General features: G+C 38.1%; 2 protein-coding genes across 8 annotated transcripts in view; both read right to left on the minus strand.

Moving 5' to 3' along the window:
• The window catches only part of LOC126925044 (venom dipeptidyl peptidase 4), a 512,928-nt gene that overhangs the window by 346,508 nt on the left and 139,211 nt on the right, over positions 1-27,209 (minus strand). For all 7 annotated transcript variants that reach the window (XM_050740197.1, XM_050740202.1, XM_050740200.1 and 4 more), the window contains one exon: positions 783-835. In XM_050740197.1, the coding sequence (XP_050596154.1) occupies positions 783-835 (53 nt within the window). The remainder of the gene's footprint in view (positions 1-782; positions 836-27,209) is intronic.
• Positions 1-27,209, minus strand: part of LOC126925057 (14-3-3 protein epsilon) — a 296,135-nt gene that overhangs the window by 91,856 nt on the left and 177,070 nt on the right. The window lies entirely within an intron of this gene.

Genomic DNA, 27,209 nt, shown 5'->3' on the forward strand with positions numbered 1-27,209 from the left:
GGCGCACCAGCGAGTGCGATTAAGCCAGTGGCAAAGTGGGTGGAAACGAATTCCAGGTAAGCGGCGTTGGCTCTAATCGTAATATAAGCACTGTTAAATGGCAAATTAACGTCCAGAGATCTCCCGAGTAAACTCCTACTGCTGGCGAGTCCGAGAAAAGTTTTAAATTTTAAACGACGATGGCGAAAAATTTCTCGATGACGAGATTACATAATATTAGGACACCTACTCGTTATATCTGGCGAAAAACTTCGACCACAAATTTTGCTTTAGTAATTGGCGCATAATACGAATAAAATGACAGATATATAATAAAACATTTAAAGAATAAAGACAGCGGAAGGCGTACAATTTGGGCAAACTATGGCTGTTGTTCTAATTATTAATACTTTTCTCCGGCATATCTTTGCTTCTTCAACAAAATATCGTTCTCGCATCTGTCCCGAAGAAGCAAACCGCGAAATAAGCCGCAACGTGCTAATAAAAACAGGCGGGTTGTGAAACCGAGAAACCACAAATATGTCAACTAGGGAAAAGGATTGGGGAGATGCTTCGCGTCGCGTTTCGCGATTAAAACGAACACCGCGGGTTAGGTCGCTGTGGATGAAATTCTCGCGGTCGTAATTTGCACGCCGGCAGCCCCTTTCGAATGATCGCGCCGCTTCGCGGTGGCGCGAAGATTAAAATGCAAATCTGAAGTTCTGTGACCCCTGTGTGAGGTGGAATAAGATTGAGATACGATTAGGTGAAATGGCCCGCGGCCTCGCCACTAGTTTACTTACAAGGTCTGCAGATTCACGATCCTGTAGTGGGCCAAGTACGTGTGTCGATAGAGCTGCAACAGAAAGAAGAGCAACGGAGAATGTTTATTAGCCGAGACTGTCGGGGAAACTTGACCGGGGAAATTGGATGCCGGCGAGCTTTTAAGGGTTAAATAAACGCTCCCGGGTCTTATCGCGACGTTCTTGTCGTTTACTCTCAGTTTCCCCTTTTTTCTTTTTCAGAATCATTTTCTTTTTCTTTTTTTTTTTTTTTACTTTTTCGAATCTCTCTCTCTCTCTCCTTCTCTCTCTTTTTCCCTGTCGGGCACAGGCTCTTCGTTTAATATGTTCCCCGGGCGAATCACGTTCGAGAGATTACGTCCTCAGGGACAGATTCTGTTGAAGCTATATTAAAATTGGTAGAGATGCAACCGACAGGACGATGGGCATTTTCTTTTTAAGAGACGTAGCAAGATTTGTGGAGAGAAAAAAGGATTTACATGTATGAATTCGGTTAGGACGAGGTAAATTATTGCAGAAAATTTAGAATTTTTAATATAATTATCCACCACGACTTATCTCGCCATAATGAAATTCATATTGCAATAATTATACTTTCCAGACATCTTGTGATCGAATGTGGCCTAAGAAAACGGACCATAGTTACGTGTCGTATATACTAGTAGTATTTATTTATTGTATAAAGCTTATTCCCAGTGCAATCTTGTTATATATAATATAACATACACATATATATATAAGTGTACGTAGTAAATAAATATAAAATAAATGGTGTTTTAAGTTTATACAGTGGATTAACTGTTTCGTTAAGACTATGGTCCCTTGCTGTTAGCTAATTCGATAGATCAATTTTCTCCAGTTTGTTCCTATTATGATGTCCAATTTATTTTCCTATTCAGTCTTCTAAATAGAGGCATTTTAATCTCGTACACGATTTTATGCATACGTATGTATCTTTTGTTAGCTTTTCTTCTCGAAGAAAAAGGATGCCTGCAACGTCCATGTTTTTTAAGGAAACTGATCTGCATTGGCTATTTGTAAGGATACTCGATTAGAATAAGTTCTACTGTCACCATTTCGCTTCTACTACGCAGTATAATTTCTTATACTTTATCACGTTTTAACAACATTAATTATAAGTGACACAATTTCGATGAAATAAAATAAATGGCACCTTCAGTGATATAGAAAAATGAGGCTCGTATAGTATCAATTTATCTATAGATTTAACCGCGTTTCGTTACCGTTAACCTGTATTCCCCTACTTCACATCTTTTCAATGAATTTTCAATTTATGCGACACACGTGAAAGGGTTCCCGAATAAATTCCATGTCTTCGACACGTATATCCACTTTCGACCCTCGCCAAATGTCTGTGACGTTTTTTTACTACAATGTAAAATCGAAATGAAATCAGGGCGAATTTTTATGCCACACAATTTTTATCCCAACAGTAGAATTCCCAACGTGCATGCCACTTCTTCTTACTACGATATTCTTCTTACGTCGCGGGCGCATGAATTTGATATAAAATTATTTCGCTCGAAGCGCATTGCACCTAACCACTGGCGAAGGATGGAAAACGGTACGTAATTTTTATTTCAATAGGGGAAAGGGCCGGTAGCTAACGAACCCTTTACTAGCAGATTTATCTGAAACCAGTCGTCGCGAAACACCGACTATTTCAGCGTAGAGCGCAATAACGATAACGCGATTCATACGCCGGAGGACCGCTAATTACGAAACAGAAGCACGAGGCTGTCGCGTAATCGGAATTTTCAGTTTCAAACAAAAAAAGCTATAGCGATAATACGACACGGTTGCGCGACCTTTTAAAACGAATACAAATTTCGTCGAAAATTATACAGCAGATGAAACGCGTCTTTGGAAACGGCAAAAATGAAGCAACGAGAGATTGGAATATTTGGAAATTTTATATTTCCGCTAACTAAGACTCATCTTAAATTTTGATACGCTATATCTTTTATAAAAAAAAAAAAGAAGAAACATCGGAAGAAATGTGCTTCTCTTATGAAAAATTAATATTCGCATAAGCAACTAGGATCGTTCGTATCTCGAGTGATATTTCATTCGCAAGTTTCTCGCGGGCGAACGTTTATTATCCCTGAAAAGCCTTTCAAACATTTGGTTTACAAACTGATTGTATAACGTAGTACAGATTCCGGTAAATATCCTAAAATCTTCTCAGATCTTTTGTCAAAGATTAGAGTAATAAAAGAAATGAATGTAAACGTAAACGACTGATTTTGCTAATGGCAGATTAAATAGGTATCATAGTTGAATATATCGGCAATTAAAAAGATATTTGATTCGAATAAATGGCTCGTATCTGCTCTTCCTTACAGAGGAAAAAATGGAACGAGGTATAAAGAAATAAAAGAGTTGAGAGTTCGAGAAAAATACTAAAATAGTCGTCGTATAAGGAAGAATAAAAATGGCAGATGTTTCGCGATGGGACGAACATCGAGGCAGCGTCGCTTATCTCTGGAAATGTAAGCGGTTATGGTACTTGCGTTTTTCCCTTATGTTTCATAGCTCGTACAAAACCCCTTATCGTTGCCGTTATAATTCATCTTTTGCCGGAAATTCAAATGCAGCTTTCGTATCGACTTTCGCGTCACGATGCAATAATGGCCAGGCTGTTTCCTTTTTCTCCTGTTTCTGCACGGTTTTAGCGTGCCTTTCGAATTGCGTGACGGGCGAAACAGTCGTTTAAAGACTCTGCCTCGCCGTCTTATCAACTTGAATTATCGTTTCTAAGTTTAAATAGAAAAACGGAATTCTAATTGCTAGCATTTATACCTATAGGTCCGCTTTGCTTAAGACCTTTCCGTGTTCCGTTCGAGGAAAGTAAGTAATTATTTCACCTTTCACAGTTCTATTAGACGTTAACGGAGCATTTTAATCTGTTCGTTTTGCGTGTCGGATAGCGCGATTAAAATAATCGGCGAATTATTGTAATTCGAGCGGAAAGAATTTCCGACAGAAAGGAAATTAAATGAACGTTTGAAGACACACGTTGCAGATTAACAGCTTCTGATATTCAATTTTATTGGATAGAAGGGGAACTTCGAGTTTTTAATGAGAAAGTACGAATAGAATATATTTTGATTTGATATGTACAACCACGCGGGCGAATATTTATAAAACGAGAGTTGTAGCGACAAAAATGTTATTCCGTAATTTTCGATTTGTTTTCACAGTTGGAATAATCTTCTGCCTGTTACTCGCTCCTGTCTAATCGACAATTAGTCAAATGCACGTATACTCGAAAAAATCGAATCGCGCAGTTACAAAATTCAGACTATTCAACGTAAACTCCGCAGACTCGCTGCGAAACATCCTGACTGCCCTATGCTTCCCTTTTCTCGGCCTTATAACACGGTTCTCAGTGATTTGAATCTTCAGTCGTTGAGCGGCATAAGGATCATGTTTGATGTCATTTTTGCTTGTAACGTATTCAAAAATCTTATATCCTATCTCGATATTATTCAGCTATTTTCCATAAACGTTCTTTATAGGAGCCCAAGGAATTTCAATTTGCTTCATTCTGAACAATACCGCGCAGCATACAGGTATTTTAATTATGTAAATCGTACAGCTGTTCATATTCGAGGTTGATCCATTTGACCAGCCCCTTGATTCGTTCAAACATTCTTCGATACACTTGTTATAGATACATGCGTCTAAATTTTACGTTTATTTTTCCTGTAATATTTTTATTCTTACAATACGTGTACCTTTTTTTACATTGCAAAATACCAAAGGGATTGCTGCCCGCAAACAGATAAATTAAACAAAAGTTAAAAAGCTTTCAAGCTCAATTTCCTCGAAAGTAAATCTTCCAAGGCAGTTTCGTTATTCTTGATTTTTCTCTTGCGTTTGTCTTATTTTTGCAATAATTTGGGCTATCAAAGATAGTTTGTCATTTATGTCGCAGCGTAGTAGTTAGAGAAGCGAAATTTCTTCGTGTAGTCTGAATTCGATGGTCAGAGGCAGTAGTTGTGCCTTATCGGACCAACATGATGCACTGTATCGTGCCTCGAAAGAGTTTATGGAGGCAAAACAGAGTGGAGAGAGTGTCATGAATCCTTCCGTATCGTTGCACACTGTCGATGCACACTGTTCGATGGTATCGCGATTCACGAACCCGGGTTTGGGTTATTTATCGCCAAAGTCCGGCTGTTTTTCGTTAGTCGATGATTGCGGAATTTTCTGCATCGTCCAGTGGGTAAATAGAGAACTTTAGTTGATAGATTCCTTTCCTTCGGCAAATTCTTCTCTTTTATAATTAAACTGTGAACATTTTGCATCTGTGGCAAGTTTAAAGGTTTGAAAGAAGATCGAACAACTTTTAATTTTTCTCTTTAGGATAATATATATTTATTCCTCAATATTTATATTGTCCAGTTTCAAAGCAATGTCCATTAATAATAATACGCTTTTGCCAACGTTTTCTCCATCGCTGAAAACATTTTTGAAATTTACTTTGTTGCACGCCTTTTAGTTCGTTCTTGTGTTTTATGCTGTGAAATCGTTGTCCTTTCATAGTTTTGTTCGTTCTTGCAACTGAAAAGAAGTGGAACGATGCCATATCTGTTGATCACGGTGGTTGAGAAATTGTATTGCTTTCTCGTCGAAAAGTTTCTAACGAGCAACGACGTTAAACTCTTTGTTGTTCGATTTCAAACGATCAGAAAATCCGAAGTCGTAGAAATACGACTTATTTAGTAGACAATCAAATTTTAATCAAAGTTTAAGTAATCAACGACTTAAGAACGATCGTTTCTTCAATCGACGTTTCCTAGACCGGGAAATTAGAAAGTTTTTGATTTTTTCAGAAAACCAACTTTTTGATCACGCTCATATAATACACAAAAATATATAAAATATCCCAAATATGGTTATAATTATCGTTAGGCTGTTTCATATTTCTATGAGAATTGAAAAAAATGAAACTTACGCGTGCTATGATAATTCATTTCGCCTACCAAAAATTATAACCGGTACTCAGCTTTGAATATTTCATACATTTTCGTATAATACGTGCAAGCTCTGAATTTCTGCGCTTTTCAATTTATCAGAAATGTCGGAGTATCCGTAGTCTAATAATTATTATTAATTGTTTCGTTGGATGTTCCACTCTTTCCAAAATGGTGCAATGAATCTAGGAAGATACAGAAAGTTTCCTCGACAAGAACGCGTGATTATCGACCAGCAGACACGTTGCAATTTTTTACCGAATAATTTCAGTTTCCGTGCCGTTTCACTGGCTACTCGATCAAACGGTTAACCTTCACCATTGAATTTGCGCCTCCTTGTTCGTAGCTCGTATTTAAATTACTTACGTGTTTCTATTCAGCACGCTCGCATCTGTATTCTCGTTTTACGTTTTTACGATTCGAGCATTCTAGTATTCTAAAGATTGCGTGACGAGATGCAGATAGCGCTAACAATAAGTGCAAGCGATAATAAACGACGTTTGACCGTTGGCTACGACTGTACGTCCAATATTGTTTAGAACGTAATAAACATTGCCATAATTACGCAATTGAGTAACACATGACGTTGAATGTTTCCAATTAAGTCCAATGTCCTCCTTTATAACTGGAAATCTAATTTTCGTCAAATTTAAATTTCATCCAAATTTCATTATTTTCCAATTACCGCGCAATCGATATATTTCCATCTCGTCATGGCAACTAATTTAGTTATGCTTTTCAATCGTTATACTTCTTTTATTTCGACATTCGGCCGGAAAGATTGCTCACGTGTTATCTTTCACGTCCGTGTTTCCATATTTTCCATCGTCGCAAACTTTCCTCAGGAAACTTGCGAGAAGTTCGAAGGTAAAAAAAAAAACACTACTGGCTGAAAAATGGCACAAAAGAAACGTCAGAATTAAGAATTAAGCGTAACGAGAGATGCTACAAAACGAACATTTTTTCGGCGATGCACTTGGTCCACGAGGGACTCGTTGTCCGAAATTACTCTTTTCCCTCAAAACAAAGCGATTTTCGACAAAACTGCAGCTTGTGTTTTCGATTTAGTTTCCCGTGAAAAATTGCCCGTTACTATCGCGACAGGTTATACATGCGTGGAGTAAGCATATAGTGCGTCATGAAGCACGATAAGCGAAACAACGAAACGCGAATCCTGGAAAATGTCGTTTTTCTCGATCGGTATCCCTGCTATTTTCATCAATGTACTTTGTATATGAAATCTACTCCGCCTGTCGATGGTAATCGATATTTATTCGCAGCTGCGAGGCCCGCGTCGATTTTTTAATAAAAACGGAAGAAAAAAGGAAGCTGTCAGCGCGTCGAGAAGGGAGGTCACGCGATGAAAATCGAAAAACGAACAATTAATCCAACGTGGGTCTCGCTACGAAAGGTTAATTAATTGCATTTCAGACTCATGAATGGCGCGGTAACGATCAATCGAACGGGATTTCGCGCGACAGCCCTCGGCTTCGAGCGCGACGCGTCCAAAGAGATACGATTGCCAAATATTTTCACGGCGGATTTTTCGGCCGTGCGGTCCACCGACGAAAATTGATTTACAGGTGAAAGATAATAGCGGAGCGTGGACCGGACAGCCTCGGCTATATCTTGATATCGGTGGAATTTGTTTTTTAATTTGCCATCCGAAAGCGCGGATTTTCCCGCCGTTGGGATCGCCAAACGGGGACGGGATCGAGCGCATTCCAAGCAGCTTCGAATATAAAATTTTCGAATAAAAGCCATTTTACTTTTACGAGTACTATGAAAGTACAGTAGGACTGACTTATGTTCGTAAAAGTTGTGCAATCGCACGATCCTTGTAACTTTTAGGTTGTATTTCTTTGGCAAAATCATTCCAATGTACCAATGTACGGATTTATAGCGTTTATGCAGCAGTTGTAACTGTACATCTTTTCGATAAAATCATTTCAAAATTCCTATAGATTTATAGCAATTACATAATAGTTTATAACTGCGTATTTTCTTCCGATAAAATCATTCGAAAGCACCGAATCAGAGAATAAATGGTTCCAAGCGTTATGCACAAGACAGACCTGGATGAATGATGGGATCAAATATATTCCAAGTGCAGATAACGCAGAAAAATAAAAAATAACTTCTTACGGCCAGTGATCTAGCGTCAGAAATTAAAACAAGACGTTCGTGTCTATCAAAAAATTGACTAGAATTGATGAGCACATATCGAACTTGGTTCTATCGCTATCGTCAAGTTTTCGCCGAATTCTGTATCCCTTTGCCTCTATTCTCTTTATTCTTGCTGAATTTTTCGCCAGAATTCGATCCTGGCGAGCGTGCCTTTTGCATGCTCGATTTTCCAGCCCCGAAACGCGCTCGCCGAATTTTGAGGTGTCACGGCGTCAAATCTGCGGTTCCACCCAGAACTTGCGGAATTCCCTAGTTTTGTCACCAACGGCACACACAGACACACAGACAGACACACACACGCACCCTCGCAACGCCTCGCTACGGGGCTACTTCGATTTTGTAATTAATCTCCCCCACCAACCGGAAACTTCAATTTTACAGGGCAAACTTGCCACCCCTGCGGCTTCGACTTGCACGATTCAATTTGGGAGCCGCATCCTGTCTTGATAAATTGCGAATTCTATTACCGTCGTCCCCCGAGCTATTTGTAAATTTTCGGACACTGCCAGTCGAATATATTTCCCTGTTACGCGTTTCTTACGATCGCTATTTTACAATTTTCGGGCAAATTACGTGACGCTACGTCAGAAATTCCATATCCTTTTCGCGATAGGTTCGGAACGAGGGTAAAGGAATTACCGTTATTAGACTGCAGATTGCAAAGCGCATTCGTAATAATCGGGCTGCGGATTTTCATGCATCTATAAAAGCTTTCAGGTTGTAAAAATGCAGGAAATGCAGAATATGCAGAAACATGTAAAACGTCCACCGTATAAATACTCTGTACGATATTCACTGGAAGAAACGCTTTTCCATCTAACTTCTATTTCTTTCATTAGATTCGGAAAAACATGATTTTGCATGAATATTCGCAACGCGGTAATAATCGGCGCAATATTTTTCAACACATGTTCGCGTATTTCAGTAAATTCGTTATTTCTCACGCGTACCGGGTTGCACAAACTTTTGAATAAAATTATACATGAAACGATACGGTTGAATTTGCCTCGATGAAATTCAGCCATTTCGTAGAAAGAAACGGTACACGTACGTCAAAAAAATTTGCGTACCACGTTCGTAAAACTATTTCGTAATATCGCGAATTAAAATGACGTCATTGGGAACACGTCAGTGCGGAATCCTGTTACCCTTAGAAATTCTCTCGACAGAAATCCATTCAGATAAATATTGCGTTGGCAACTAAGTGATTGCGGATTTTGTCATTAGGTGGTATTGACAACATCCGCAATCATTTAGTTGCCAATCCAATATAACGAAACACCATCGATAGATTATTTTCTAATTAATAATCAAGTTATTAAGAATATATATAAGCGGCTACAGAAATGATTCCAAACTTTCGTCTATAAAAGAGCAATTAAACAGAAGAATTATACACCAGTGGAATATTCGCAGCAAGTTGCATGAAACTGAGGGCTCGTTTGGGATCCTTCTTGCGAATTCGGCAGCAGCGCAACGACTACAATCCCTGTTTGCGATTTTATCGCTTGGCAAACTGGCGGCACGAGTCATTTTGCACTTGCCGACCGCAGTTTTCCAATTCGACTCTGTAATTCGGTCGGCTTAATTAGAGCCAAGTTCCGCGACGTGTACTCCAAGCTTTTTGCATTGGCCACCTCTGAATTTCGATTTACCAACCCCAGAAGTCTTCTAATCCGAGATCGGTTCGTCCATCAGCGATATTTCTTAATTAAATCCCAAAACTTTCACCGGCCTTTGTTATCACTTTAATTTCCCGCCAGCCTAATTAAACTAGACATTCAAGGTAAACGACCAATTGGAAATCACACAGCCGGTGGTGAAAGAAAATTTGCTGCTTTATTTATAAATAACTTTATTTATCGCACGCATTGATAAAATCGAATGGTCCACGTTGCGCGACTGTTGCCACGCAGAATGATCGTAATATCCATAGAAAAGGAAGGACACGTTTCTCTCACGACGCTGTGCTTTAAGGACGCGTATGCTTTCAAATGATGTTCCATTCGATAATAATTCGAGTTATTACCTACGACATTACGGACAGAATATGGCCGATTTAATAGCGAGCATCGAAATTACGATGCAGAAATAATCGAATTAACTGCTGGAAATATTCTGCGTTCTAATTGCTACGCTATAGCAACGATAACGCACTTTATTGTCCTTATGTTGTTATAATGCTGTTATTTATTTGTTTCGTATAAATTTATACAACTTTCAACGATAATCGCCGTTATAAAGATCTAGTCAAAGCCGAAGTACGCGATTTACCATATTATTTATCGCTTCGTTTATAATTCCTCGTTAATTACAATTAATCGATATTTCTTCTCTAAATGACTCGATTCTGGTGGAACACAGGTGCGCTATCACTTTATTCAGAAAAATGCGCAGTAAGAAAGACGCGAATGAAATAAAGGATTTAACCTTGGGTTATTCCATAAGCTGGAAGGATCGTTGGTTCGTTTGGTCTTCATTATCCCGGCCGGGATACAGAATCTGGAATATTATGGCGGAAGAAAAGACGCTTCGACTCGTGTCGCGACTGTTCCGCCACGAGTATGGCCGGGTGAGAAGATCGCCGCATAATGGAAGAATCATCGTTAAAACGTGCACGCTGCTCGGTCATCTTCAATGGGATATCCTCGGACACGGAGCGAGCAACGCGGATATTTCATAAGGACGAAGCTTAAGGGCGGGAAATCTTCGTAATCACGGGGCAACGTTCCCAACGCGATGAGGAAATTCGTGAAACTTGGAAGGGCGAGGGAAACGTGTCGCCGCGAAAACGGATATTTGAAATGGAATTGTTGTTCCAGGTAACTTGCAGTCCTTTGCTTCTAACGTGTAATTAGTCAATACGTTTGATAAAAATCCAGCACGTAACTGTATCCTGCCTGTGGATCATCGTCTTAATTTAAAAACTTCTTTAAAGAAACAAATACATAGCGAGAATCTTCTTTATTTTCTCAAAGATATTAATTCGTATCAGCCATTACGATATTGTAAATTACAATTGGTACGACGGGCATTTGGCGTGTTTGATAATAATTAAATATAGTCTTTTAAATAATTTTAAATTAATTCGACGAGATGTATTCGACGACCGTAAGATTTGAAAAAGCGTCGCTGATGTTTTTAGATAACACGACGTTGAAAAGCTTACAGATCGTAAGGCGGAAAAGGTATGAATTTTTCAAAAGAAACAAATGTCCCAGCGGAAAGTGTATGCGTCGAAGGTAAAAAGCGCATCGTCTTTTCTTGCATCTTCATGCATTAAAAGAAAGATCCATTTAATATTAACAATTCGTTCGGGGAGCGGAAAGTCGCCCGGAAATAATACCGAGGAAACGACGACAACGAAGTATCGACTTTTTAAATAATATTTCTGTCTTCCTTCCTGTATTCCTGTCTAACAATTTGTCGCATATGAAACATTTCTTCCAAGTTAAAGAAGAAGAAATTCTCTATAAATTGCGTATACATCGATCGATGATAATTATAAACGAGACATTAGAAATCTTATTATTAATCGTCGTGAATAATTGGAATACGCGTACAATTTTCTTACGTAAATTTCAGTTTGGAAAAAGTGCTATGCAAATTCGTTAAATATAAATGTAGTGTCTAATTTAATCCTTTCATGCTTGACGATCGATTAAATAATAAATGTATTTATCTTCGTTAATATTGAAGCAGATTCGATCACGTTACGTTCTCTTTACAAGAACATAAGGAAAGATGTACTTCCATGATCAATAATTCACGAAGAAGAAATATTTTCCACGATCCGAAAGAAAGTCGATCCTGAAAGAGCTAAAAACATCGTCTATTCCATGCAGATAATTTTTCAATGCGTTTATCCGGAAATTCTTGAACTGATAATTCTTGTAAATCTGAATAATAAAACTACGTGGCCGTTCCAGAAAAATATGTTTAATTTTACGAAAGTTACTTTGATCAAACGATATATAGTTTTAGACAAATTGTTTCACACGCACGAACGTGATAAGATCTTATTTAGAAAATTCAGACAGGCAAAATTAATTATATAATACGTTGCATGTATTGTATAATTAATATTTATAGTAATCTGGATGATGACGCGTGACTTGTTGCAACGAAAGTGTGCCAGAGTTTAACAAGTTCTCGGCAGATGAAAAGAGAGAGAAATAGAACGTTGCCACGGTTATTATATTTACCCAAGTTTTTCCTGGCGAGCTATAAAGCTATTAAAACTTTCCCCTCCGATTTTCACGAATCATCCATCAAAATCATGGAATCGAGTTTTTCTTCCCGTGGGACGAGACGCGTATCATCGCACTCGTGTTTCTGTAATTAAGGAAAACTCATTCGGCGATTAATATACACCGAGTTAAAACACGTGTCGATAGAAATTTCGAATTAAACGGAATAAAACTCGAGTATAACGTAAATACTTGACGGTGTTCGAGAAAATCAGCTTTTAAGATGTCGTGTCAGCATTGTTCCATATATTACAAACGCCTAACGTGTTCGCTTCTTGCGTTCAACATTACGTGCATTGCGTTCTGATTAAATACCCACAATCTACGTGTACTAAAACTATCGACAGGGACCGTAGAACGTGGAACCATATTTTGCTGTTAATTCAACTTTGACCTAAGCGCGCCATTATTATTCGAGCTTTCCATGCAAACTCTGCTTGAACTCTTCAATTCTATTTCAATTATTTTATGTTCATTATGAAGGCATTTAACGACTGTAATGTTGGTTGCGCAAATTTCCTGCATTTCCCCTCGTCCCTCTTCCTATTTGTCTCGTAAATTCAAGAGTTACGAAGCTAAAACATTAAGTACAGCGTTTCCTATAGATTTCCCATGAATTTCACGATTGATTACCGGACTTGGTCGGTAGAAAATGAAATATCGAGTACAACGCCCAGTTATAAAATATGGAATGTGGATTAATAAAGTGTGGAACACGGCAGCCAGAGATAGAATATAAAATGTAGAATAAAAACGATGTAGAATTGCAAATGAAGAGTTATGAATTCTGTGCTTTGTTATGGGCGAAGCTTTACGGTGTAAAAAAAAAGGTAATAATAAAAGGAAGAAAAAAAAAACAACAACAACAAAAAGCGTGAAAAGTACAGAGAGGTGGAATACATAACGCGATCGATGATGTCTTTTAAACTGGAATTACGTAAACGAAATACTAACAAGCAATTATAACTACATTCTGTTGCAATTCAATGGAGTAACGGTTATGTAATCACGGATATTCAGGATGCTGGAAACGTGCGAGAGCTTCATTAAACAAAACATCGGCAAAGCGAAAGATCCGGCTTCTCCGCGTAGAAACTAATTATATTATTGTTACGTTCTGTTTCAGCTACGAAAATAAAAGTCGGTTACACGGATTTGTCGGTGTAATGGTTAAAAATTATCCTCGACGATCGGAACGATACGTAAAATTTGTCGTTTTTAATGAGAGTGGCAAGAAGATTGGATAAGACATCCGGAAGAACGAAGAACGAAGGCTTCTTCTAGAAGTAGAAGCAAGAAAATTGTTGAACAACCTTCGATTATCCCATGATTACGATATCAGATTTTCTTATTGCAGACGAGCTTTTCAAAATTAGCATTTCATCGGGCTATAAAATTCTAGCATCTACAATAACCAGACTGCGAATTTTTATGAACAGGATCAAAGGAATGAAATTATTTGGAAATCTGCTTCACTTTTTAAACGTTTTAATGAGTATTCCGCTTTGTATATTTGTATACTATGCTATACTATATGCGTTCCGCACATTTTTTCATTTTCAAATTTGTCACAAATGTCGACGATGACAAAGAGTAAAATCAATACCAGCCTTGTTAATTTATTTGCGATTGAATCGCATGCAAAAGAGCAAAGAGAAGCGCGAGCATTCCGATACTTTTGTGGCCTGTACATTCCCTGTATATACTGTAGAATTCTTGAAACAATAATGTAAAAAGAAACGACGAGGAAATATAGAAACATAGATCTCGAAGCGGAAATCACGACCGATCTCGAAGCAGAGGGAAAAAGAAAGGGTAGAAAGCATCGTCTATAATCGAGTCCATAAAACTGCTCGAAATTTCATTCTTCTACAGCCTCGTCCTCGTTATCAACGGTCCGTTGGAATATAACGCGATTAAACGACAGGGAAACGGCCACGATGAAAAATAATCGTCGAAATCGAGAGCATCGGTTGCGCGAGAGAAATTAAATCTTTCGTTTCTTCCGGACGCTCGTCAGCGAAACTACTCTTACAGAGTAACAAAAAAAAAAAAAAAAAAAAAAACAGAAAATAGTCAACTATGTACGTACTCGAGTCGTGAAAATTGACCAATTGTTCTCCATGAAATTTCCTCCCTGAAAAATTCTTATCTCTTCTTGGAAATATTTGACACGGGACAGGATATCGAAGAACGAGGTTAATTCCACTGAACGATGCTGTCATATTTCATAGGTATTAGCACATTTATGGAAAATGTGAAAGTGAAAAATAATCGACGGTTGTTAAGAAGTTGTACTATTTTTTATTTACTTCGTCGAAAAATTGTGTTTCGTGTTACTCGATTGATTTAGGATGTCGAGAAGAAGATAAAAGTGCAAAATATTTTGGAATATTATGTTGGCGCAACACTTTTACTTTTATTTAACGCTGAATATCTCGAGTTTGTATCTCACGCGAATTAATCTGTTAATAACACATTAATCTATTAATAACATTGGCGTCAATTCAAAATCACAGTTTATGCGAAATCAGTAACGTTGTAACAACTGTGAACAGGGGCGTACGTGTACAATATGACGCGAGAACCAGTCGACGAAAAGAAGCAGGAAAGATTATCAACGAATGATGAAGATCGAAAAGGAATCGTGGTTTTTCTCCAGCGTCGAGCCAGTTTTCAATTTCACCCCTCTAATTCATCTCAGCTAATTTCTCCAGGACTAATTAATCGTCTGGTGGTTGGAAAAGTAACCTTGCCATGCACACAACGTCCAAGAGAATGATAATACGTCGAGGATTGTACGCAGAGGAGGATGCAGTGGCAGACTGGGGGGTGCAGCAGGGGGCGGGAAATACGCAGAAGATCAATACTGTCCTAGTGAACGCACAAGACGTAACCACTGCTGCGGTTATTTTCGAGTAATTGCGTTTACCACTTCGATTAAGCGTTTCAGCCTCGTCCATTTTCTGCAGCTTAAAGGTACGCGTGTGTTTCGCGCGCGAGGTCACACACGCGCATTTAAAAGCGCAAGAGAAGAAAGTTTGATCCTAGTTTCGACTATCATACGTTTCATTGACGTGTAAGCCGCTTCGACGTCGATTATCGGCAAGTTGACGGGCCGATTCGACTCGATTATCATGCACGTACGCCTGTTTCGAAAATCAACGAGCTCCGTTTCGATCAGTCAGCCTCCGGCGATGATTATGCCGCCTGTGGCGTACGATGAAACATGGTGGTCAGCGATTGGTTTCGTCGTACCGTGTTCTATGTGTTTTTGGGCTCGGAGCGTCGAGGAAATTATATCAGAGCTTTACGTTAACGCCGCTCGTGTACGAAGCGGGAAATTTTTATGGAAAAATGATAACGAAAAAATGATCGGCGCGTCAAAAAATACGTTACGATGTAAGAGGAGAATATACTTTGCGAGAGATCGCTTAAATCTTCAAAAATTGGTTTCGTCGTACTGTGCTTCGTACGTGCTTTCGGGAAGGTTCAATTTTGGTTTGGGCTTAGGGTGTTAAAAATACTTGCGAAAACGTGGAAGCTGAGCCGAAGGTTTACGTTAACGCTACTGACGACTAAAGTATAAAATTTCTAAGACTAGAGGTATCGACGATGAAAATACGAAATTTAAAAGACGTGAGTAATCTTCTTACTGTTCTAGGTTTCTGAAAAAAAAGAAAATCTAAAAATCTACTTACATACTTATCAACGTCTCTGTTATACTATACAAAATAGTTGGTGGTTAAGTTGTACATTTAAAACGCTTTTCAACAAATATCCAAAAACAGAATTCCGCTTGTATCTCCGATGACCTATTTCGTATGCATAAATAGTTAACGCAGACAATATTTGCACATGTTAAAAGTAATATTTAGTACGTGTATAAATTGTAAATTTTACGTTTAAATATTTAATACGCATTGAAATCTGGTATTTTACATTTGGATATTTAATACGTGTCGGAATTTATGAATTTTACCTTCAAATATTCGATATCGCGTTAAACTTTAGTGTTCTTCATTCGGATATTTAACGTGTATCGAAATTGAAGATTTTTCTGTTTAAATATTTCACTACGAAACGCTAACGCTGATACAAACGTTTTTGAGATTAGGTTAGTGGCGAGGATGGAATTCAGACTGGCTTCTTCGAGATCGTGTCGGAGGGTTGATGAGCGGGGTGGTTTCCTGAATTTTGCATAAGTGTGCGGCTATACAAGGTGGAAATACTCCGCACGTTCCTGTTTCGGACTAGGCAACCCATAATTCCCTTCGTTCATATCCTCTCAAGGACTGTATTCATCACGGTTGAGGAAGTTTCGGTGTTTATCGAGGAAAGGGAAGGAGTTTCCAACCCTTGTAGCCTTAATTAGAATCGCAGAGGGTTTTTCTTGTCACTGACGAGGAAGGAAGAAACAAAACACCGGAAGAATGGAGATTGCGAATATTTAAAGCGAAAGGTAGAGTCACGTTTGTTTCATTTGATATTCTTTCAACTTGATATTCTGCCTTTCTCGGCACGAAGAGAAGAATTATACTCTGGGTTCCTTTAATTTACCTACTTTCTTAACATTGTTTATACAAGCTAAAATATTTCGACATTTACCATAGGAAATTTTTATAAATCAGATTTAATTTGCTCAATACTCTTTTGCTACCTTGATAAATTTTTCCAAGTGTACAGTGTTCCTAGTTTGTCCTAAATAAATAGACAAATATAATTTATCCTGTTTACTCTGCGTTATTTATAAGTATCAATATTAGAGATCAAAATACAGCAACAAAATAATGCCCTAAGTCAGAAGACAGAGAAGCCACAAAAAAAAAGGAAATATTCCTATGATATACCAATACACCGTACGCACAACATAATAAAGATAATTCCAAGAATACTAGGAGACGTGATAACTCGATTCACGTGTCACATAAAATTGGTAGATTAGCGTAGAATTTCTGTTGACATCGGTTTCGGCATAAACAATCGCCTTTAGATTTTACATTTGCATTTGGCATTTGCATCTGGGGCCTGATTTTCGTAAACATTGCAGTCGACCTTCTTAGCGAAGAAGCCAGCCAATATCAAGATATTTCGACATCGCGAAAGTTTGAAACGCAAAGTCTATAATTTATACGACGCGTCTAATCGTGACGCAACGATAAATCGATCTTCTTAGTTGTGCAATGTGCAACACGTAACTGGAGCATGTCGAAATCTGACTGTTGTTTGTTTTATCCGCTCTGTCTAAATATTTTCATAAACAACTACAGTTACCAAATAATAATATAACTACTTACTAGTTACTATATAACAGTTACTAATTAATAATATACATACATTATATTATTAGCGATATATATTGTATTATGAGTGTTCGCTTATCCTCGAGCAAGTTTATACCCGTAGCTAAATTATTTGAGAACCTTATGTTAACAATGTCATGTACAGCGTAAAGCGTGGAGTAAATGTTATCTTCCAGTTACATAGCATAGTATCCCTCACGAATACGTAACAGCATAGTTTAACTGGTAAACGAGGCAAGATTAACATATCAACGTATTTGTTAATTAAATGAGCAGCAACAAACGAACATTAATTATTATGTATCTAACTACACCGACGACTATAAAAAAATTGGTCAACGTGATAACAGATTTTTCGTGGTCGTTCGATAATTCTTCCATTTACCTGCTCTTTTCGTTCGATTTCTCTCTCGCTTCGTTTTCCATACTGTTATGTATTAAATTTTCTTAAACTCTTCAATTTTCTTTCAACAAAGTTCGAGTTTGTTAAACAAGCCAGAAATCTCGTTGATTACTAGCACCATGGAAATCTACTTTCGACTTGCTCAAGCGGATATCTGCGTGGTTCCAGTTCGCTCTTTTTCCATTTTTACGTGAATTATGGAAGCTTTGTTGAAAGCTTGGAAAGAAAGAAAAAGTGAATGGAACACGAATCGCGAAGTAACGAGGTTGGTTTTGGTAAATAACAAGGACGCTGGCCGGCGAATGTTTTTGCATTTTCAACCGTATACGCTGTTGACACAGCATTTTCTCCGTTAGCAAAGCGAAGGTCTTATTTTGCAATTCCGTCTTTTATCCATTACGTGGCGCAAATCATTCCGATAAAAACGTATACCAGCGAGCTATTCAATGAGAATCGAAATTGACAAAAAGCCATGCTTTTTGGTGCCGCCATTACATCTGACATAGCGCTTGCATCTTTTATATACTTTTTACTAGCTCCTCGTAAGTACCGCCTTGTTTCATAAAAATCCGTGGAAATAAACAAGCCGGAAATAAACAAAATCTCTCGCTGCTATACTCCTCTTTCTTTGTCCCCAATCATCATCTTTTACCTAAATTACCTTTATACTCGTACGTTCCCATAAATCGTCCCTTCCAAACGTCAGCAAAACGACAAGGCTAAATACAGTGCAATTATCGACGCGTGGCGTCGCTAAGCGAAGACAGTTTCGTGTTTCGCGAAATTTTCGCTTGACAGGTGTACTTGAAAGCCTAAAACAGCGCCGTTGTTCTTAAATAAATTCTTGTATTCACAAATATAGGAATTTTCATAAAAATTCGCAATAGCAAATAGCGCGTTGCTACGTTAAAATTCAATCCATATCGATCTTTTCGACCTAATTTGACTATTGCACCATATTTACAGCATCCAATGCAACGATGCAAAATCATCGACGCGATTCTCAAGTAACGGCCGTGCCATTAACAGAACCATTTTCATAGACGAATAGCCAGGACTCCTTGCTGCTGAGACTCTTCTATAGACACCCGGTCGAGTGCCGAGTCTTACCAACAAGTATCGTGGAGACGAGTCCCGAGACTTGAGCGTACAAAGGAACCAGGCCAATAAATCTTTCGAGGAGATATCGACGGATCGTTTCCATTTCGCGGTCATATTTATGCCCACGACGACAAAAACGTCGGCCTGAAGCGTAGCCACGCCACGCCGTTGCCTGGTGCAACGACGCGCAACTTCTCGAATATCGAAACTTCGGTTTTCGTTGGTTCGATCCGACCGGAATGTCGACAGAATAGACGAGACGAAAAAGTAGAAGAAAAGCTCGTAACCGATCGTCCGTGAGATCAAAGACGTGGGATATCGAGTGTCGAAATCATTGGATCGGCGATTTTCAAACTTTCTCGTCTCATCGAACGTATAAACTAATTGCTAGGATCCTGCGACACGCGGAAAGATACAAAGGCGGACGGAAGAAAGTTATCCTTTTTCCTTTTTTGATTTACTTATCGTTTATCGTCGTAATTTGATACAACTAGACTTGTTAATTAACAAACGATTAGTCAGTCACTAGTTTGCGAATTCGTTTTCGTTTCAGTTTCGTATACTTCGATAGGCGATGCGAAAGATCTATTTCGTTTGGGAAACTTGAAGTCTTCCTGCTTATTGTGCTCCATTAGTTAGACGCGATCCCATACTGTTGGGTATTTTCAAGTTGCGCGTTATATCTTCGAATTTGGTGCAGTAGGAAAGTGGATGTTTGCTGGCGTTGCAATGTTCACACGGTTCGGGATTCTGTTGCTTGATAAGACGCGAGTGTGTAACGTTGGAGTGAACTATGCCGGTTATTTGTATCTGCACCTCAAAATTTATACTTGCGTACAATGATTACGTTAATAGTAACTTCGTTGTATCGAACATTTGTCACCGTGATGAAGACAGAGAGCGAATCCAAGCTTTTAGGTGGACGCGTTTAAATTCCTTGTAGTAATGGCCGCATCGAGTAGGCAAGATAAAAAAAAAAAAAAAATAGGAAATGGAAAGAATATGCGTGTGCAAAGATAAATGGCTGCGGAAAATGCGCGTGCGAGTCAGTTAAAGGTTAGCAGTAAAGTAGAGAGTCCGCTGTATGAGCCAGACTTTTACAGAGTGAATAAGAGCTTTTAGCGAGAGTTTGACGCAGTGTTTTATCGTACAAAGCAAGAATTATAGCTCAGTCAAACCGTTATTGTTAGCATACGTTGTCGTCATCATTATTCTCTCTTGTATTTAACCTAATATTTTCAAATATCGTATAAAATTTGGAAAAGACAATTTCTATCTAACAGGCACTGTACAATTAATAACTGGAACGCGAATACGTTTGTATTAGGTTGTCCGGAATGTGTCTTTCTTTTACAGAAACGGTGCATCTTTATACAAACGTGAAACCTAATTTGTGGAACGTTGTGATCTTTATTTTGATAGAACAAAAAATAATCATACGTAATTCGATAAAATAATATAAAACGTCCATTATTTCCTTATCAAACGAAAGAAACTTTTCGGACGACCTAATACAAGTTCGTATCTCTGTCGACGTGTACATTGAAGTTGAAATGCAGATTTCTTTCATCTGCTATGTAAATAGTATAATGTCACGCGAATACTGCGAGTTTGTGCAATTTTTACAACCTGTAAATCCTACGCATTCTGTGAACTTTCGCGTCATTAAATTTTCCACATTTAAATAATCCACAGGCTATTAATAACTCATCGTTGAGAAGTAAGAAAAATTACATTACCTAAATGCGAATATAACATTTATCCAGCGTCTATTAATAACTTATCGTTGAAAAAAGTACGTGGTGAAATTTATAACATTCGCATAAATCTTCCCAGTTCCGCGTTGCAGAAATTTAAAAACTCCTCGTATAAAGGTCTAACGAAACACATTAGCTGCAAAGTTCCCGTGTAATTTTTCTACCGGCGCACAATGGCGAAGCCTCTTCCCGTTTGCATAATATTCCTGACGAAAGACGATTATACATCGTCGTATATCGTCGGCCAAAGACTTGCGCGCCGCTAAAGACCATTACGAATGATGAATGACCGTGGTGATTCGGCCAGGGTGGCAACGTTTCAATGAATTATCGTTCAATTTCCACCTGTCACGCGGCGACGATATCACCGAAGAAAATAAAAAAAAAAAAAAGAAAAAACAAGTCGATCCGCGATAAGCGGGTCACGGTTAAAAATAATTATTACGTTACAGCCAAGACCTTTCCGTTATTTCAGTTTCGACCTAACTAGCGATCATAATCGGGAGAAGCACGTCGCTGACGCTGAATCCAGCCAACGATTTCCAACCCGCTTCGACGTTGTCGAACGTCGTTATCGAAACATGGATATCCAATCGTGTGTGTACACATCGTTGCATAATAATTATTCGATTATTCGTATTGCTCGATACTACTTGATTATTCGTATTAGGTCATCCTATAAACAACGTCGTTTCTCGTTAACATATGTATTTTATATTAATATTCGTATTATGTTTAGATGGCGTACGGTAGTAGTAATATGCTTTCAGAAACATATATTTTATGAACGTATAGGTGTGCATGTATTTTACGAACGCATGTATCGCGCGTATTATACGAAACTTAGCGGAGTTCCATTTTATAGCAAGAAAATTCGAAATCAACGTGGAAATGAATATAAAAGTTGCAAGGCATTTACAGCAGGCATTAATTATTGATCAGAAATTAATATCGAGCGCGAACAATGGTCTTAAATATATCTATAATTAGTGGTAGAGAGGATTCTATTAAATGCTGTGGATTATTAACATAATGAATAATCGACTGTTTAAATATTTAACATTCTGTAGCATTAAATATCTTGTAGATTTTATGTACATTTTCAGACGTACAGTTTCAATCTTCATCGGCATAATCATGATGATGAACTTATAAAAAGCTTTTTCAAGTCCTCGCGTACTTGCAACATATTAAAAAGTTCAACAGTACAGAGCACATAAAAACAGTTTAATAATTTTCCAAGTTTACCTTGTTTTTCTTTGCATATGTATTATGTATTAATACTTCTAAACAGGGATATATATATAGAATTGACTGACAACATATTTTATTTTCAAATCATCTCCTGAAATAAAAAATTGTTTCCAAAACATGAGAAACACGGCTTACTATGCACCTCGTTTTTCTCTAAATGTTGTAAATTAAATACTAGAATACTAAATACCAGTACTGTAAATACTGTACGTATAACACTGTACGTATATAGGGTCTTCTAGAACGTTGCTATTTCCCAGCGTTTCCTCTTTTCTTTTTTTTTTTTTCGTAAGCGATAAACACGAGGAAAAAACGAAAGAGAAGAAAGGAGGTAAAATATGAAATGGAGAAGATGAAAGGGGAGAAAGAAGGAAAGATGTCATATGGACAAGATGAAAGAGGAAGCAGAATGAGAAATATCATACGAAAAGACGCAAATATTCTTATATTTACGTTCCCTTCGTCTTACAAAATGATAAATTCTACAAAATTAAACTGAAGGCATCTTTGAAATTAACCAGTTTCCGACCGTGTCACTCCGACACATTTTTCCCCAAAACAAATATACAAAAACAAAGAGAACAATATTTTTCCATTTAAAAAAATAGCGCAACTGCAAAATGCGCATGTATTTTTTCACTAGCAAAACAAAATATTATCTGGAATACGCAGTTCACGTTGAACCGTACGTCTTTTCCGCCTTTCATGCTTGTCGCTCGCGAGAAAAACGCTGGAAACTAACAGCGCGGACAGCTTGTATATAAAATTGATCGACGAAACATAGAATTTCAAAGTTTGTCGATCGAAAATGATAAATTGCTGCTAAAACACCAGATGTATGACGCATCGTGTTCTTCACGTCTGTGACGTTCATACGGCACGACCCAATACAAGGATAATGCTGGCGTTGCACGTCGCGCTGCGTCGGTTTCTCAATTGTTCGCTCGGCACGCAGGAGGATTCTCGCGATTTTCGACATCGTCCATTACGCACATAGGTCACGAGAACTTACGCGCGCCGAGTTTTAGATTTATGTAATCGTCTGGACAGGCAAACACACGTTGCACGTAATTACACGCGCTGCTAGGAAAAAATATCGAACACATCCGCCTTGCAGCACACCAGCTCGGGCCTCGTTAATGCGCGCATGCCGTTTTCTCTGCGCTCGCAGTGATTTACTGGGGCCGACGCGTTTGCGACCCGGAGCTTCCGTGTCCCGAGATTTACTATTTCTTCCGTTTATATCGGGCATCTGGCTAATTTTTATGGTCACTGTAAATTATCCTTCGAACCAACACTTGCAGTTTTGCATTTACCGTGCTTTATTTTACGCGCGGCTCGAAGGTGATACTAAAATGGATGGATTACAGGAATTTATCGATTCGAACTCGTCCAGCCATCTTATACAGGAGAAACGAAGAACTGGATGGAAAAATGGTACGAGTGGACTTTTCTTCTAAACGAAATTTCTGCTCGCGTCTATCGGCGATTATGTTACGAGCGTTTCGCGGTTTCGAGAATTTGATCGATGCAAATAGTAATTTTGAATGATTGAACGAAAAATTCAGTGGGAAAGGGTACAGGATCTTTTTTCTTCGCGAGGTTTACCTCTATGTCTTAAGGATACTCTTACATTAAAATTATTTTAGGAATATTTTAAGCTTGTCAACTGAAAGGATCATTAGATATTACCAATGCGGTATTGTCAATATCGTACAATGATACTGCCAAGCTTGAAATATTGGCGATATTATCGATTATCTGAGAACACCCTGAGGGACTTTGTTATGAATTTTTAATGTTCAATGACGTGCATGTTCTCTGATATCGTAGTGGACGAATTACAGCAATTTATCGATTCGGAGAGGAGTCTAATAATTGAAGGATTTTATTAAAAAATGGTTACTATACAACCTTGTTACTTTACGTACACGTTACTTTCAATCGCGCTATGTAATATTAGGTTGTCGGCAAAGTTTCTTTTGTTTTATAAGGAAATAATAGACGCACAATGTTTTTTGTTTTATATTAGTTCATTGAATTATACGAACATAATAATAGAAATAGAACGAAATAAGTCATACCTAATTCAATAAAATAATAACAGAAATAAAACGGAATTCAATAAAATAAAACAGAAATTTTTGTTCATCTATTATCACCTTATGAATCGAAAGGAACTTTTCGGACAACCTAATACCATACGAATGCACACGCTTCAAAAGTTCCATTTGTACTTGAAATATCATTTATCTGTTACTGATTAAATTCCAAATCTTTCTCGATACAAGGTAACTCATATCTTTGTATACGATTAATCTCAAACAGAAGAGACATTGCATCGCATAATACCAGACTAGAACAATTACTCTCTGGGAATATAATACTTAACTTCATACTCTGGGATTGAGATAATAATTCTTGAAGATTTTAATAATTTCGTAACAATTGTTCCAATTTACTTAACATTAACCTTACCTGAGCAGGTCAACCGACCGGTTTCGACATTTAATTTAACATTGTAATTAATTTGTGTAAATTAGTCAATTTCTCAATTCTTATTTTACCGAGGAATATTCATCGCCTGTCTTATTTACCTTGACCGATTTTACATCTTTTTCTAAAGTTCCCTGCCTGAACTATAGCTATAGCTGCATACATCTGAATGCAGTATCGTATATGTCGAGTTATCGTTAGGTTTAGGGACGTGTAACGAATTTTCATTTGAACTAGCCATCGTTGCTGTACGATAGAGATTATATTTACTGGTATAAATATGGCTTTTACAGAATTTGACAAATAACCGTGGTGATTAGACACTCGAGATGATAATGATAATGATCTTAGGTTCAATAACGAGTCCACAGCCAACGGGATAACTCTTTGTTAAACGTAGAATATATTTTAAAGCACAGAAACGTTCGTTGGGACGCTCGGTATATACTGCTCGTAAAGACGATGTGAAACTCTCCAAGGAGATCGCACGAAATAAGAGACTAATGAAAACTTTCCTCTTCTTACGATCGCGTTCGTTCGTCGTATATTGGTCGGAGACACCAACAAAATTCCAACTGCCGCTGCTAGGCAGTCCCGCGTAGCGACGACATTGTTTCTGCCCGCAGTTTGATTGTTAATACAACGTGTGTCCTATAACTTCTGAGGCACAACCACACATGGCTTGATTTGTCCTCGAGTCCGTGTGCCGCTACAACTATACTTTTTTAAGGAGAACTATACAACTGCCCCATACCTCTGTTAGGCAAAAACGTCCATCCCGTGACCGTGGCTACGTTCAGAGACCAGTTGTGTCATCCAATCTGAGCCCAAGCCCACTGTCACAAATCTCGGGCAAAGATAGTCGGATCGAATCATAAACAACTACTTCTAAGTTGTATTATTTAAGTACAGCTATAATAAATAGTCTAAAGTATCGGGGATCTTCCGAAAAATTCCAAAAGAAAGGCCCCGATGTCCTTTCATCTTCGACATATATATATCATAATAAATAATAATATAACAGCGAATGGTAATACAAAGAGTCTATTAATGTTATTATTGTCTGCAACAAAATCCTGTATGATAGTGAATTATTCAGTAAGAGATTGTTTTAACTGAAAGTACAAAAGCCACGTTGGGGAGGAATGGCTGGCCGAGAAATTACATTCAACGAAAGTTAGGACGTATAGACGTCTGTATTACAATAGGATGGGCCAGGATGCTGGTACGTGGACCACGTGAGTTGTGGTTATGCGGTATGCGGGTATGCGAATAAGCAGAAGGAAGATTGGCTCGCGAGGCTGCTGCCGAATGGAACATTTGTTAAAACGACGATGCGAAATGAACCGACCGAATCCACCAGCGACTCGACCGCCTCCTTAGATCGACTTTAACTGCTTCATCCTTCATCGCGATTCGCGCCGTTTCCGGTTCTCCAAAGAGCAGTCGAGAATTCCCCGGAAAGTTGCGTAGTAATTAATTTTAATGTGCTTCTCGGATCCGTGTTTAATACTCTTCTCGATGTAATTTCAAAGTCTGTTAAATTTATGTGCGCGTTTTTCAACCGAGACAAGTATTCGATATAATTACGATATTATTAAAACCTCGTATATTATTCTACCATAAATTCATTATTCAAATTTATTATTTCGAGCGAAGAACACGCGACGCGATTCTGTGAATCAGATTTTAATTTCGGGCGATAATTGTCAATAAAATAATGGGATTCGTGGAAACAGGGACTCGAGGATCTTGCATTTTTCTTGTTAACGCGAGGTTAATAATAATCTTGGTGAATTATAATAATTATTTGCCTCTAGATTCCTGGCTCTTTGTCGCGTATCACAAAGAGATCCAAAGTGTTCGAGTTCAAGAAGGAACCTCGAGAGATCCATGGAATCGCCGCAAAATCCCGAGGGATCTGAGGAGCTCGGGGAGTCTGGAGAAGCCCTAAGAGATAAGAGGAACCTCGAGAGATCCAAGGAATCTCGAGGAATCGCGGGAAATCCGTGAAACTGTTGAAGATCCACAGAATTTCAAGAGATCCTTCGAATTCGATGAAACTTCAAAGGGTCCCTCAAGATCCAACAACTTTCACAAGACAACCAAGAAATATCAGAACCCACTGAAAATTCTACCCTCGTCCTTCGCCTTGGGAATTCCAAATAAAAAAAATATCTGAATAGAATACGTAACATTCTTATATAGGAATTTTACGTCACGAATACTTCAAGTGGCTTTTTTTCTAAATAACAGAAGGCAATTTTTTGAACCATTTTTCAAATATTAATATTAAAGTTACCAGGAACTTGGATCGCGCACGCCAAGTTGTATCGAACAGACTTAAAATCGTCACAGCTGACACACACACGCATATCGAATATCAAAATGTAACCTCAGCTATCTACGACAATTATCAAATTACCTTCGAACGCGTCCTCTTAAACTGCTGTAAACACGATTACTCTCGCAACAAATCAACGAACAGATCAGAGAAACTTTAAGTGGATGTCTCTGTGACGAAGATCAAGTTTCAAAGTTTTTTCTCCTTTCTGAAAAACATATAGTCATTTAGCAGAATCTAGCCAGTAAATCACTTTCTCTCTGTTCATATTGTCGTGGTTGTCGTTGATAACAGCGTAGATGTAATCGATGCAACGTTTAAAGCCTGTG

The sequence above is a fragment of the Bombus affinis genome, chromosome 15 (assembly GCF_024516045.1).
Source record: "Bombus affinis isolate iyBomAffi1 chromosome 15, iyBomAffi1.2, whole genome shotgun sequence".
NCBI classification, from domain to species: Eukaryota; Metazoa; Arthropoda; class Insecta; order Hymenoptera; family Apidae; genus Bombus; species Bombus affinis.